This window comes from Diadema antillarum, unplaced genomic scaffold (genome assembly GCF_040938485.1).
Source record: "Diadema antillarum isolate AM-2024a unplaced genomic scaffold, OU_Dant_1.0 seq00001143_RagTag, whole genome shotgun sequence".
NCBI classification, from domain to species: domain Eukaryota; kingdom Metazoa; phylum Echinodermata; class Echinoidea; order Diadematoida; family Diadematidae; genus Diadema; species Diadema antillarum.
In genome coordinates, this window is record NW_027271955.1 from 622,417 (window position 1) to 637,705 (window position 15,289).

The 15,289-nt window shown below is 36.0% G+C and overlaps 1 protein-coding gene across 1 annotated transcript in view; it reads left to right on the forward strand.

Annotated features, from left to right (window-relative positions):
• The first annotated feature begins 11,863 nt into the window (after positions 1-11,863).
• Positions 11,864-15,289, forward strand: part of LOC139744171 (small G protein signaling modulator 1-like) — a 136,709-nt gene continuing 133,283 nt past the window's right edge. The window contains exons 1-2 of the mRNA XM_071654625.1: positions 11,864-12,008; positions 12,235-12,278. Of these exons, the coding sequence (XP_071510726.1) occupies positions 11,993-12,008; positions 12,235-12,278 (60 nt within the window). The 5' untranslated portion in view covers positions 11,864-11,992. The remainder of the gene's footprint in view (positions 12,009-12,234; positions 12,279-15,289) is intronic.

Here is a 15,289-nt window from a genome sequence, read left to right on the forward strand (position 1 = left end):
GCCGCAGGTTTCAGCTTTCAATACGACAGCCGTGCGCCAGAGCAGATACTCCTTGGAATCCCATACGCTCGATTGTCGTCTGCGTCGATCCGAGCAGACGGTTTTTCGTGTTCTGGCGACTCGCGATCCGCCAAATCCATCTGTAGCTGCTTCCGGAATTACACACAGTACACGCTCACTGTCAACCCAGGAACGGTAGCTTTGTCGTGTTTGTGCGTTCGTGTGTGTGTGTGTGTGTGTGTGCGAGGAAAAAGCGATGAATTAACAAACATACGAACAATAATACACCGTCGTGCCGACGTGATGTGAAATATGACCATGTAGAAGGTATCTGGTAACTGCAATGCAATTTTGATCAAAGCCAGAACAACACTGATACAAGAGTAAATTATGTATTGTATGCCATCACTACGCTGCTAACGAAAGAGCATCGGAGACATTGTGGCACTTGCGGCTGGAGGTGGTTTCAGAGTGAAGTTCAAGGGAACTTTTTCGTTTCTTTCCTCGTCTGTTTGAAAAAAAAAAGTTGCGTAACAGCCACAATGGTTTGTGCTTGAAAAAACACCCAACTTAAATCCTCGCCAAGAAAAGGTGCCGTACGTGTGCTCAATGGAAGCCAGAGCTGTTGAAGTATACACATGAATGTTTATCCGTGTGGTAACGTCTAAAGCCGCGTCCTGCCTCAATTAAACTTCCTCCGAATGAAAACAATAGGAGCGCAGTCGGCCGATACACACAAATCAATATAAACGTCACCTTGGATATTGATTTTTGGGGAAGCTCACGGGCTATAGTATGGCCAGCAAGAGACGGGAACAACTGAAGCCCACAGAGCTGACAAAAAGCCAAGGTCATACAGCAACTTTGCGGGTGAATAGATCCTATCACTCCCCTAACGACTGTATGGATAGACACCCCTCACTGAAACTCAGTGTACAAATAGTTACTGTGCACTTTTATTTGCGTAATAAAACTTCATTGGCTTCACAGCTTGCTCCAACAATAATATTCACATGGGTGTCATCTCAGACAGATGCGGACACTTCTTACAGTCGCAAATGAATGAATGTTCTTATTTCTTTGACTTGCAGATGATTCATACGGATATTTACAACAGGAAATAATTATATTGTGTCTTGATGATGTCTGTGAGTGATTACTAAGTGTACAACTTTACCACTTTCCTGTTTCATTGTCAAATATGACGAGAAGGGGGAAATAAGAGACTGATTCAAAAGAAACGTCACAGAACACTGTCACGTTATCATAATCCCGCGCCCGCTTAGAATTCCTTCTCCATCTTTTTCAATATTTAACGACATTGTGTATCAATGGCTGTACAACAATAGCAAACAGTGCATGGAGACGAGGATATCAATATTATTGAATGAGTGAATGAATCAACCTGCATGGGGAGTAGAATGAATGAACGAATGAATGACCCGATGGACAGTATAGGAGAATTTTTATTTTATTTTATGGAGAGGTGGCAAAGATAAATAATCTATGAATTGAATACAAAACAAACAGCATACGAGAAGAACTGTACATCGATAGCAGTCAATACAAAACTTTAGGCAAAGTTTAAAGAGACTGAGCCATAGCGTATATTTTTTTATGTATGTTACCTATACAGTATACTTTTTAAATGACTATATACAGCCAATTACACACACGAATAATGACACTTCCCCCTTCCTGAAGGTAACTTAAAACACAAATTCAACAATAGCTTTATGTTTTTGTCTACTTGTCTATTTATGTCTTTATTCTGTCTGCAGATTTTTCTATATCTATCTATCTATCTATCTATCTATCTATGAATTTTTCTAGCTATCTAACTATCCATCTATCGATCTATCTGTTTCTTTCACGCTTTCATTCTCTCTTACTAAAACGGAGAAAAATGATGTGAGAATAATGTTATCTCAACCTTTACTCTGATGTTGATGAGCCTTATTGATGCCTTGTATAGCAAACAAGGATATACTTCTCTCAATGTTTCTCAACTCACATCCCATGCAACAGGTGCGATTTTCATCGGAATATTTTCATACTGTATACTAGCAGATAATAATCGCCTAGTACAGAATAGATGAAATACAAACGCAATAAACGAAAATAGAAATATACAACGTTATAGAAGGGCCGCGGAACATTTCATAAAGATCCATAAACCTCCATGCACCTGCCTCATTGTATTTTTGTCTACATCCTCCTTTATAGTCTTTTCAAGGTCAAACAATAGTTGATCAAAGAGATTGTTGGTATTTTCTTTTTCTTAATTTTCGTGTCACCTGTGCTGGCATATTGCTCTTCTTCAACTTTTGAAAGTACTAATGAAACGACACAGCAATCACTGTATGATGGTTTTGTATATAAATCGCATATTATAGCATTGAAAAATAAATCAACAACGAATTATGTCTTTCGTTATTACGTTCACGGGGCGCTGCCCTAACTTTGAGTCAACTTACTTGGAGTTAGGTAAATGCTATCAGTGAGGACAGATTAACAAGGCTTATGTACTAGGAAAAATATGCACGTAACCGTTACAACAAATAATTTTCTTGACGATCAGAAAGATTGCCCTAGGTTTGTCCATCTTAGCAGCAATTGGGGGGGGGGGGGGATTTCACAGAGAATTTCAGTCGATCTTAAAGGTAAAGCTCAATTCACACTTCTTTTTTTATTATGGTATGCCACTAATTTCCCTGTTCATTTTCATCAGCCTTTCATGAGAATCCACTTTGAATTGCTTTCAAAATTGACAGAAAAAATCCTTTGTTGCTTATTTTATTTCTAGGTGAAAAACAAAAGTATCCAAAACTTTTCATTATCATAAAGTACTTTGAATACCATTGAAGATAAGCACAGCATACCATGGTTTTAAGTTGACCTTAAGTTTTAAAATCGACACAGATTATTTGGGAAATAACCCCTGGTGAATGCAAACTGAATTCGAGGTTACATTCATTGACAAATAAGATGCATATTGACCAGGCATACAGGTTGATGAAATATAATCTTGTTTATACCTCAGTCTACAGGCCTTCAAGATAAAAACATTCTGCAAGCTTGAAAACATCAGTAATCCGGATTATCATTTCAATTTCTCCACTTCTAGAACATTCAACCAATATTTAACTATATTAGTTTATCACAATATCATACATATCAAGCTTTGAGGGGCGTTTACTGCATCTGCTCAAGATCACATCTTATTCAGTTCTATCTACAGGCCTCTTTACCAATTTAAGCGGCCAAACAGCTCTGCCACTTTGCCAAAAACTATAGCGGAGACAAACGACAGTTTGATTAATCATTATGCAAATTGCTCGAATGTAAATGAATAGATTAGAAATGAAAGAAGCAATTAATTACTACAAGGATAAATAGATACATAAGGAATATGTGAATAATAGATGAACAAAGGAAAGAATGAATTAATGGACAGATGGATAGATTAATCGATTATCACTTGATTAATTGACCAATTGTTTTGTGAATGCATAAGAAATAAAAGAATATGAAAAACAAACATAATTTACATTATGTGGTGAGGCCATTATCGTCTGTCTGCACTACATGCATCCCGTTGCCATCTACCGTAATAAATTGCAATAGCCTTCTATAATACAGAGTGCAGTGCTATATGCATTAGCTTGTTAATTAACTGGCGAACGTCCATTATCTAAAAAGCAATAGTTACAACACCAATAACACAGAGTCAGCTATTCATTACCTAATCATCTCTACTATTTGTCGAGGGTAGAGGGTTTCCGGTATCATACCACCGATGGGTAATTGCCACCGATGCAATGTGTGACGCCATGTAACGTATACTATCTCATGCGCTGTTTAGGTTAGTCTGGTGGGTATAGGCGAAGTGTTTAAAGGCATTATTTACCATTTGCAGATGAAACAAAAATCCAGCTTTAGTGCTTTAAAGTAGTTCTAAAATGTGAGTTAGGGATAGAAACAACCAATGTAAACATTTGAATCCATATCAAGTGTATGATTAATGCTAAGTACTGTTAAATATGCAAAATGTGAACAATAGTTATAATAAACTGTTTCCAGACTAAACCGTCTACAGTTATGGTTTATTGAGAAAAGTGTTGATATCTCCTGATATTTTAGGCCTTATTGAGATATTTGTACATAGTAGGATGCTTTGTGATACAACTGACCTACACATCATGCATCAAAATGTGATATCTCGAACATTTCTTAAATCACTGCTCCCAATGGTAAACAGTACTTTTTAACATGGTTTGCGAATACTGATGGGGGGGGGAGACTTAAAAGAGAACTGACGTCAAAATACTATTTTCTGTTCAATTTATTTCATATTTCCATTTTTTCAATGAAATTACAAAATAATTAACAGTAATACAACAAGTAAGAATACAAAATATATACAACCATGTATTTTGATTGAGGAAGAAAAAAAAACATACTGAACACAATTGTATATGGTCATATCATGATACAAAGGTGTCACAAGGAAACAACAGAAATAGAATGGGCCTACATAAAAGCTATCAACGCTTGTTAAATAGAAGGTCCCAAAATTCATAGGCGTGCAATAACACGGAGAACGGATATGTTTATCTTGACCAACTAAAATTATACCAGTACAAAAATCAATATTATCAAAAATCAATGTTATTATGAAGATATGTACACTGAAAAATGCAGCAATATTAGTAGAATACATGAGTGAAGTTTGAAAATAATTTTACACAAGACAAGTTATGGATGTAATATAAAGTTTCGGTGCCGCTCCATCGCTGGATGAGAAGACCAGAAAACATTTTGTGTAGTAAGTGCAGGACAACAATAAAAGCAACACATAAATTTTTATTTTCAATATATTTTCACTTCCGTAGCATAATGAATTAACACTTTACTTACCTCTTTCAGAAAGTGTGAAGAATTATATTACCCTTAACATAATCTATGTCAGAAACAAGTCGGGGGAATGTATATTATTACTTTTTATTTGTAAAAAAGCGACAACAGACTTAACACGTACTCAGACACACACAAGCACACACGCACACGGACACACATAACATAGATTTTTGTTTAATTCATTTTCTATTTTTCATACGAAATTTTGATTCAGTATCTTAATTAAATATATTGTTCAATAATGTTTTTCTCCGTTTTTTTTCCGATAAATTTATTCCGTATTTCCCGTACAGTGTAGGCCCTACTAATAATGAAATATATTGAAGAAGGTAATTCCGCATGTACGCACGTACAAACAATCTCTTTGCGCGCACATTACACGTTTAGCAGCTTGGGGTGCGTATATCCGTTCTAATAACTTATTTATTATCATTTTTTTTGTATAAATTTGCCGATCTCCTCATTTCCCTTTAAGTTTATTCCATTTTATCGCTATGTGAGGAATGATTATCAATGTTATTTCCAAATGATTCCATTCTCTGTACGACATTACCAAGAAAATCAACATCATTATTTTGCATATGGAATGCTCCTCGGTGCATTGTTGATAATCAATTGCCCCTAGTGATCTCAAGCCCCATGCTATGAACGAGGAGAAGGCTCCTCGGGCCATAGCATCGGGACTTGAGATCCTTGGGCATATTATGTCCCGAAGAGCAGCAGACCACCGACTATTTGTAGGCATACGAGACTTAGTGCCCTCTCTAAAAGAAAACGCAAGATGGCGCTATTAAGATTCTAGTTGACGTGAAACGTGAAACATTGAACAGAAATGGACAGAGATGGTACAGTATTTTGGTGGAGATGAGAATTAGGCTTTTAACTTTTTGCGAGATACCAAGAAAACACTTATGAAATAGTAAAAAGCATACCATTTAAAGAGGAATTCAAAGTTTATTTGATGAAAATCGGGTTTGGCATGACTGAAACATCCAAAAACAAAGTAAAACAAAGCGATTGTAAGAAAGTGTGGGTCCCACACTTATTAGAATCGCTCTGTTCTGAATATCTCAGCCATTTTAAGACCAATTTCCATCAAATAAACGTTGAATTTCTCATGGAATTAAATGTTCTTTCATATTTCATAAAAGCTTTCTCATTATCTCACAAAAAAATGTTAGAAACTCGAAATTAGGTCTCAACCAAAACTATACGATCCCTTAAAATTACTGTAATGATTATGAAGAAAAAAAAATGTGTGACGCCCGAGGTTTTAAACACAAACTTACATTTTGCAATTTGAAGTAAAAAAAGATCGGTATCATAATTGATGACATTCAACAACAAAATAATCGGCGCGAAAATGAGTTGTTCGTGGACAATGCAGGATCTCGGTGAGGACAGATCTACCTCCTGCCCTTAAAATGCGTCGCAGTATTCTAGCAACAGAAGCCTACAAGCTTCGCAGGGATAGAGGTGTCTCCACCAAGATTGTCCTTCAGGAGGATAAAGTTATTCTTAAATGGAAAGAGAAAGGCTCTACTAAATGGAATACCCATGAGGATTAAACTGCCTCTAAAGACGTAACCCTGCTGAACCTGAAAAAAAAAAAATGCATTTTCTCATGGTGTATCATTTGGTGCCAAGTTTGTTTGTTTTTTAAATTAGTCCTTCACTATTTCAGGTAAGGTTCTACACCTGACACATTTGAATATTCTTTAAGATTTCTCTACCTTGTCAAAAAATAAACAATAATGTGTTTAGTGTCAAGTTTTCAATGACATGTTCTTTCTTTGTTATCCTGACACTAAATAACAACACTGTGTATCCTGGGTGTTTATAGCCAGCCCAGGCCAAGTGGTGGCTGGAGATATTTTTTACATTTAACCTTGAATGCTTGTGTCAGATTTTGACATGTTTGCTAGTTTTTTTACTACCACACTGCTGTGTGACTTTTTGTACATGTGCATATGTGTCCTTCCGGTTTTAGTGTTTTGTGTGTATAGTTCCCATGGCAACACCCACTATAATCTCCATTCAAATACAAGTGTATCTGGTATTTCGTCAAATGACTTACTGTTATTGAACACTGTAGTTATTACCAATGTCTATGGATAAATTGAATGCAATCCCTTATTGCAATCTATGCAATTGTTATGTTGATCCGCTGGTATGGAATGAATCTTACTCCTCTTGTATCTTATGTTCTGCTAATATATTACCTTTCAATCATCTTGATGAACTAAATTTTCAATCTGTGTTAAATGATATGCATGGAAATAGTGCCAGCCAGAATAGATTGGACGGCCTACAATTTGACGTACTCTCAGCTGGTGATGCCCTACTACAAAATCAGGGTCTTGATCCCGATGCAAATTTTTTTCAAAATTGCTATGATTTACAATCCAAGTATTATGATATTGATGATTTTGTTAGTCATTTTAAGGATGCTAATGCTAGTCAAGCTTTTTTCTCTTCAATACATTTCAATTCTAGAAGTGTTCAGAAGAATTTTGATCAAATTTTAAACTTCATAAACTTGCTTAAACTTGACTTTGATGTTATTGGTTTATCTGAAACCTGGCTCAAAGATGCCGACAAACTGCCTAATATACCAGGTTACAACTCTGTGTGTTATAATAGACGTGGGAAATTAGGTGGCGGAGTTGGTTTGTACATAAAGGACTCTTACTCCTATTTTGAGAGACCTGATCTGGTTAGTGATGATGGTATGTGTGAATCTATTTTTATTGAGATTTGTCAATCAGTAGGAAAAAATATTGTGATAGGCACTATGTATAAGCCCCCAGGTATAAATACGCATAACTTTAATGTTACTTTTGATTCAAAGATCTCACCGCTACTGAAAGAAAACAAATTAGTTTATATTATGGGTGATTTTAATATTGATTTATTAAAATATAGCACGGATAATGATGTAACTGATTTTGTTAACACACTTTTTAGTAACTATTGTCTCCCTCTTATAACGAGGCCTACACGCATTACCAATGCCACTACTACTCTGTTGGACAATATTATTACCAACCAGTTCAATAAGCCTATTCAAAGTGGACTGTTGTATTGTGATATTACTGATCATTTACCTGTCTTCCAGCTAACTGATCTAAATCAAATAAAAAGTGACAGACCAAGAAGTGATATTTATGTGAGAACTGTAAACATAGACAGTATTGACGCTTTCAGGAATGAACTTGGTTCACACTGTTGGGATAATTTGTATGCTATGGAAAATGTTAACGAAGCTTATGATTATTTTGAGTCTGTTCTGTCAGGGTTATATAATAAACACTTTCCCCTAAAGAAAAAAAGTCGGTGTGCAAGAAAGCTTAATCCCTGGATGACTGACAGTATTTTACGTTCTATCAAATATAAAAATTTGTTATATAAGAAATATATGCGTAAACCAAGCAACTTTAATGAATTAAAGTATAAACGTTTTAGAAATACTCTGAATGCTACAATAAGAAATGTGAAGAAACAATATTTTGAAAGGAAATTTGTTGCATATAGAAGTAATATTAAAGCAACTTGGAATCTTATAAATACACTTTTGAATAGAGGTGGTAAATGTGTTACTGATATGCAAATGACATGTAATGGTGAATTAACTACTGACTCTCACAAAATTGCAAATGCTTTTAATTCATATTTTACTCAGGTTGGTCCAAATCTTGATAAGTTGATACCACAAAATAATTCTAACTTTATGAGTTATCTGGTGAACCCTTGTTTGAATACCATTTATTTTCATGCAACATTTGAAGCAGAAATATGTAGCATTGTCAACTCTTTTCGGAATAATACTGCCTCTGGAATTGATGATTTCAGTCCTCGTATTTTGTTGTTGTTGTTGTTGTTCATTTCCATCTGTGAAGATGGCTGGATAGCCCATATTCAGCTACACTAAGCTGGTCTTCCATGGGGTCCAGTTGGATGTGGGGTGGGACCACTTCACCGGGTTAGACACCCTGCTCTTTTCGATGAATGAATGAAGCGGGATCTTTTACGTGCATGAGCTGTGACTCTCTCATACACGGGACCTCCATTTTATGTCCTATCCGAGGGACAGAGTGTTTTGCCTCTTGCTAGAGGGGACGGTATGTTTACACACAACATTGCTCAGTCCAGACTCGGGTTCGAACCCGGGCCGCGTGATCGTGAGGCAGACGCGCTACCGACTGAGCCAACTCACCGCCCATAATCAAACATACAATAAAAGAAATCAGCAAACCGTTATGTCATATATTCAATTTATCTTTATCATCAGGAGTCTTTCCAGATAAATTGAAAATTGCTCGTGTAACCCCTGTGTTTAAAAATGGTGACAAATGTGAATTGTCAAATTACAGACCAATTTCAGTGCTTCCTTGTTTTTCGAAAATTTTGGAAAGGATTGTCTACAACCGTGCTGTTAAGTTTCTTGATCAAAATAATATTGTGGGTAGTTATCAGTACGGCTTTCGCAGCAACTATTCAACTTCCATGGCCCTAACTGACATTGCGAATAAGATTGTTGATACGTTTGAGGAAAATTCCTTTCTTATTGGTGTTTTTGTTGACTTGTCAAAGGCCTTTGACACAATTAATCATAATATTATGTTAGCTAAACTTAAGCACTATGGTTTTAGAGGTGTAGCATACAATTGGTTTAAAAGCTACCTCTCCAATCGATACCAATGTACAAAATATAACAGTTGTATATCAGACTTAAAGAAAATGTTATGTGGAGTTCCACAAGGGTCTTTATTAGGACCACTGTTGTTTATATTATACATAAATGACATTGGAAATGTTTCTAATTCCGATACCTCATCGTACATATTATATGCTGATGACACTAATATATTGTTCAGTGGTAAGGATCTTCCTTCTTTGCAAGATCAAGTAAATAGTAGCCTTTCAAAATTGTGTACATGGTTTCAGGCAAATCGATTATCTGTTAACCCCCGCAAATGTAACTTTATTGTTTTTAGTAATCGTAACAAATCATACGACACTGATTTTGTTAAAGTGGAATTGAATGATGTTCAAATTCCCAGGGTAGAGAAAACTAAATTTCTTGGTGTTATTTTAGATTCCAAATTAACATGGAAGCCTCATATACAAGAGACAGAGAAAAAAATATCAAAGAGCATTGGTATTATATCCAGACTAAGCTACATGTTACCTACTGATGTATTACGGATGTTATACTCCACTCTTGTTCTGCCCTATTTGTCTTATTGCAACATGGTGTGGGGAAGTACTTTTCAGTCCAGTCTAAAGAAATTGACTTCAAAGCAAAATAAAATAGTAAGAGTTATACATGGAGCGAACCCGAAATCTAAAGCAGGCCCGTTATACTCAAAACTAAAATTGCTTACTTTGGAAAATATCACCACCTATCAGCAATGTATTTTTGTATATCAGTGTGTCAACAAACTTATGCCTGACCATTTTGTTCAATTGTTTGATATCAATCAGAATGTGCATAATTACAATACACGCTCCTCGTCATTAATGCATTTGCCCAGACCCAGAACCATGTCTTACCAACATAATATTCGTTTTGTGGGCCCCAAGAAATGGAACAATTTATCTAAAGACATAAGAAATGCACCATCTCAAAATTGTTTTAAGATAAGACTCAAGAGAAAGTTGTATTCATCCATATAAGGTAGTCTATAGTGAGGGCTGCTAAATTTCTCTTGATTATACTAAAATGAAATACATGTACATGTATGTACAATGTTGCCTTGTTTGTTATAGTATTACAAGTGTGTGTTTTAGGTTCTCTTTACCTCTCCTTAATGTATTTTTTTCTTTCTTCTCTTTTCTTTTCTTTCTTTTTTTCCTTCTTCCTATCTGTTTTCCCTCCTGCATCCCTAGCTTTAGTCTCTTGTGTATCTGTACTTTGTCTTGTAAATATGTGTATTTTAAACAAAAATGTCTTTTTAGCTATGTTTCAATCAGATTCAACTACATTTTCAAATGTTAAAGGTGCACTCACTTCAAGCTGTGCTTACTGAGTTGTCACCTCCAGTTTGTCATTACTGAATTGTTACTGCTGTTTATACACGAATTGATCTGGAAATAAATGTTCTATTGAATTGAATTGAATTGAATGCTTTGATGATCTAGAAAGAGAGAGAGAGAGAGAAAAAAAAAGGAGAGAGAGAAAGAGAGGAAGAGAGAGAAATAAATAAAGGCAATTCGGAATTGATGTTAATGTGTCAATATTCAGTGTCCTATCATGAAATGCTGAGATAAAAAAAAATATTGATTTTTTTTTTCTCAATCTTTCACAGATGCTGTTATGTCAAAATTTGTGTTAAAAACTTTTGGAAAGTTAAAAAAAATGTAATAAACCATATTATGTATTATGTAATTGGTCACGTTGTTGTTATCTATATTATAATTACTTTATGATGTGTGACTGGGGATTACACATTATGCTTATAATTTCCTCATACTTTGCAGTATTTCATTTTTCAATAAAATCGATATAGATGCATAATCGTGGTACAGGTCATTATTACTTCGACCAAATAACAATAAAATTGGATGTGAAACTGTCTGCAAACACAGAACACGCACACGCACGTACACAATTATTGAATACTTATTTATCATATGTAATGAGTGAAAAGTGCAAAACCAAAGAGCTTTATTATTATGCGAGTAGTAAGAAAAATCTTTTTGCTGAAAACTTAGATTACATGTACTAGTAGTAGAACTAGAAGCGAGTGTCGAAGCTATAGCGCCAGCTTCAGTTGCCCTTTGGTTCAACGTACACAGATGATTTCATTATGCGCCGTGCAGACCAACCATATGATTACGATTTCTGCTGCTGCTACCTGTTCTTATGTGAGAGCACGTACGAATCCCCTGTGTACAAAATAGCTCGCACTGTCAAAACCACCCACCACTGTCAATCCTCCCTCGCGCCGGAGAGTCAGGCAGGCCAAGCCTCGCCGCACCCGTTGTGCTGTCAGTTTCGCTTGCTCGCCGTCCCTTCTTTCCATGGTTCTGGTTTGAATAAGTGGACTTAACATTTCCTCGGCTCAAAATGTCGAATATGAGCGGTAAGTTTACCTAAAGCTCGAATGCATACTCAAAAATAAAAGATTATGTTGAAAGACTTTGTCGTAAAAACAGGTGAAATCAACATTATCATGACTAGGTAGACTACTGATCTACGATCTACGTCCATATTGTATGCAATACGAATTTATACGAGTACGACATGACATCACCAACCCGACACCAATTTAATTTTAAACCTAATTTAATTTTGATTACTCCCAACAGATGAGGAATCTCGGGACAAGCTCCTGAAAATGGTGAAGAAAGAGGTGAGTAGTCAAAATATCCTCGTTTGAGTAAATTTAAGGTGAGACTAATATAATGATCATAATGCACAGCCACAGCCACAGGAGAGAGAAAATTCATCATACTTGTGTAGATCTACATCTTATTATCTAATAGATTTTGGCTCAGAACTCATCCTATTTTAGTATCATGAGCACTTTAAAGCTCGTTCCTCTTATGTGGTCTACATGTATGATCAGGAGCAGATGATCACGAGGTCAAGAGACTAGAGTGTTACAGAAGAACTGGGCCTGCTTTTCCATGAATCCTTTCCAACACGTGCAAACACAAATGAAGATTTATGAACAAAATTCACAAAAAATGAACCCCAAGCCTGTTGACAAAAAATGTCAAATGTGCTGGTTGCATGTACTAACAGGACTAGTGTAGATGCACTGTCCTGATTGCTTATTTTTGTCTGGATCACAGTTACTGTATATGCCAAGTATTTCGCAAGGTTTTTATTATTTTTGTGAATTTCCCGAGTCGGGTGTTATTCGCAAAATTAAAGACATGCAAAAATCTTGACTGTAATCCCGATATGAATGTGATACATTTCTTCCTTCAGTACAGGACTCCACGATCACGACTTTAACCACTCGCAAAATCGCTGGGAAGTCCCGATTCGCGAAAATTTAGACTTGCTAAATATATGGCATATATACAGTATACAATATGGTGTAGATGATATGTCTCCAATTTTTAATTGCCATGATCTACTTAAGAGAAGGATTTGTCAAACTCTTTTATTATGGACAATGGTTGTGAACAGTTTGGTCTCACATCCATTCTTATTTCTATGTATAATAGCAGTTGAGAAATCAGTGTTGTTAATTAAAATGGGACTTGATTTTAATAATAAAGTTGCTGTTGCTCCCTGCTATGGCTATGAGTTTTGTAAATGTATGAAAAAATTGTTTGTATAATTTTAAGGATCCATAAGTGTCTTAATTGAACCACTTCAGACAAATCAGCAATTTATAGCCCTTATGCTTAAATTCTAAACATCATGTATTTTTGTTGTCTTTGTTAAATAGCATTGTTCTTGTTTGTAGCTTAAATGTTAATGGCAAGTTGCCAACAAAGAATTGATATCATCTTTATTCATGGGATACATGTATGTAGTCACACTAGAGCACACAAAAATATAGGACAGATCACCTTTTACTCAGTAAGCATAAAGTGGTTGTGTTGTCATGCGTGGATAAAGTACATATCATATAAATCTGTGTCAATGTACATAGCTGTGGAATGTTTCAAGAGTATAAAAGATTTGAAATACAATCCTTGGTATAGCACATGATGCAAGCAACAAACACATTGTACACATTGTGTCTGTTGTAGCGAAGAGTGATAATGAAGCAGCCAATGAAAGATCTCTTCTCTAAAATTCTAAAGCTCTGATATAATTTCTATCTTATCAGTTCTTATTCAGCTGTTTACATATTTGTGGTCTTGTAAATATGTTAAAATTACATGCTTTTAAAGCAATCTAGGCCCCTTTTGTTTTTCATGTCAGATTAGTGGCCATCAAATGCAGTGATTGTCTACAAAAGTCACACAATTTTACAGGGTGAATGTAGTTAATGCAACTTGACAATTGCTGGTAAGCGCTCAGACATTTAAAGGGTTGGTACAGTATTGGTGGAGATGAGACTTGGGCTTTTAACTTTTTGCGAGATACCAAGAAAACACTTATGAAATAGTACAGAGCATACCATTTTAAGAGGAATTCAAAGTTTATTTGATGAAAATCGGGTTTGCCATGACTGAAACATCCAAAAACAAAGTAAAACAAAGCGATCGTAATAGAGTGTGGGTCCCACACTTATTAGAATCGCTCTGTTTTGGATATCTCAGCCATTTCAAAACCAATTTTCATCAAATAAACGTTGAATTCCTCATGGAATTACATTCTCTTTCATATTTTATAAGAGGTTTCTCATTATCTCACCAAAAATGTTAGAAACCTGAAATTAGGTCTCAACCAAAACTACAGTGTATATGATCCCTTTAAGTTTTTACCAGATCCTCACAACAGCAGAGACTCCAACCCCAAGCACCTTCTGATCTGGAGATCCTCCCGCCCGAAACCCCTAGCAAACGGGAGACTCCAAGTTGATGTGTGCGAAGTGCAAAGTTCCTAGGATTCTAGATGTTCTCTGGTGCTATCTAAGGCTTATTTTTTCAACATACGATAGAAATAAGTAAGAAATCCTTTCCACCGGGAGACACAGAGCCAGGGCGGGAGAAATCAAATTTCAAACGGGAGAACGGGAGATTGTGCAAAAATGGGCTTTCGGCGGGAGATCTCCCGTCGAAAATGGGAGAGTTGGAGTCTCTGCAACAGGATATTAAATATGTGAATATCCAACGGTGTCATCATTTATCAGAATTTTGAATATTTACTCCCTTATTTAGAAATGCAGATTAAACTGCATTAACGGGACTCATAGTATCATCAAATGTATATGATACACTTGCTTGTCACTGTTTGACAATGTTGCTTACAGTGCGTGCAGGGACTGTTTGTCCAGGCTGATTTCAGTGTGATCAAGTCACTGTAGCGTGCAACACATTTCATGCTTTGGTATTATGTCATGGCAGTGCACCCACAAAGTATGCTTGCCACGGATATAGAAGAAGTGTGATGCAATGTATCATGGGAGAAAAAAAATCGGATTTCTGGGTGTGGGCCACAAGGATTTGAGTATTTCAAAAACATGTACAGATTCCTAGGATACAGGAGGTATGAAGTACCTTTGTGTGTGTTCATTAGGGTGTGTGTGTGTGTGTTTGTGTGTCCTTGCATGCACACTATCTCAGTCTGATGGGGATCATCTGGTAATTGGTAGGGGCCTACATACCAAATCCTTATTGAGCTCTGAGTGCTTATTAAGCACATAAAACCCTCATTGTACACACTGCCCAATGGATCCTGGCATAGAAAGGGTTCAACATACAAAGGAAATACTCTGCGTGAAAGTTCCTTCAT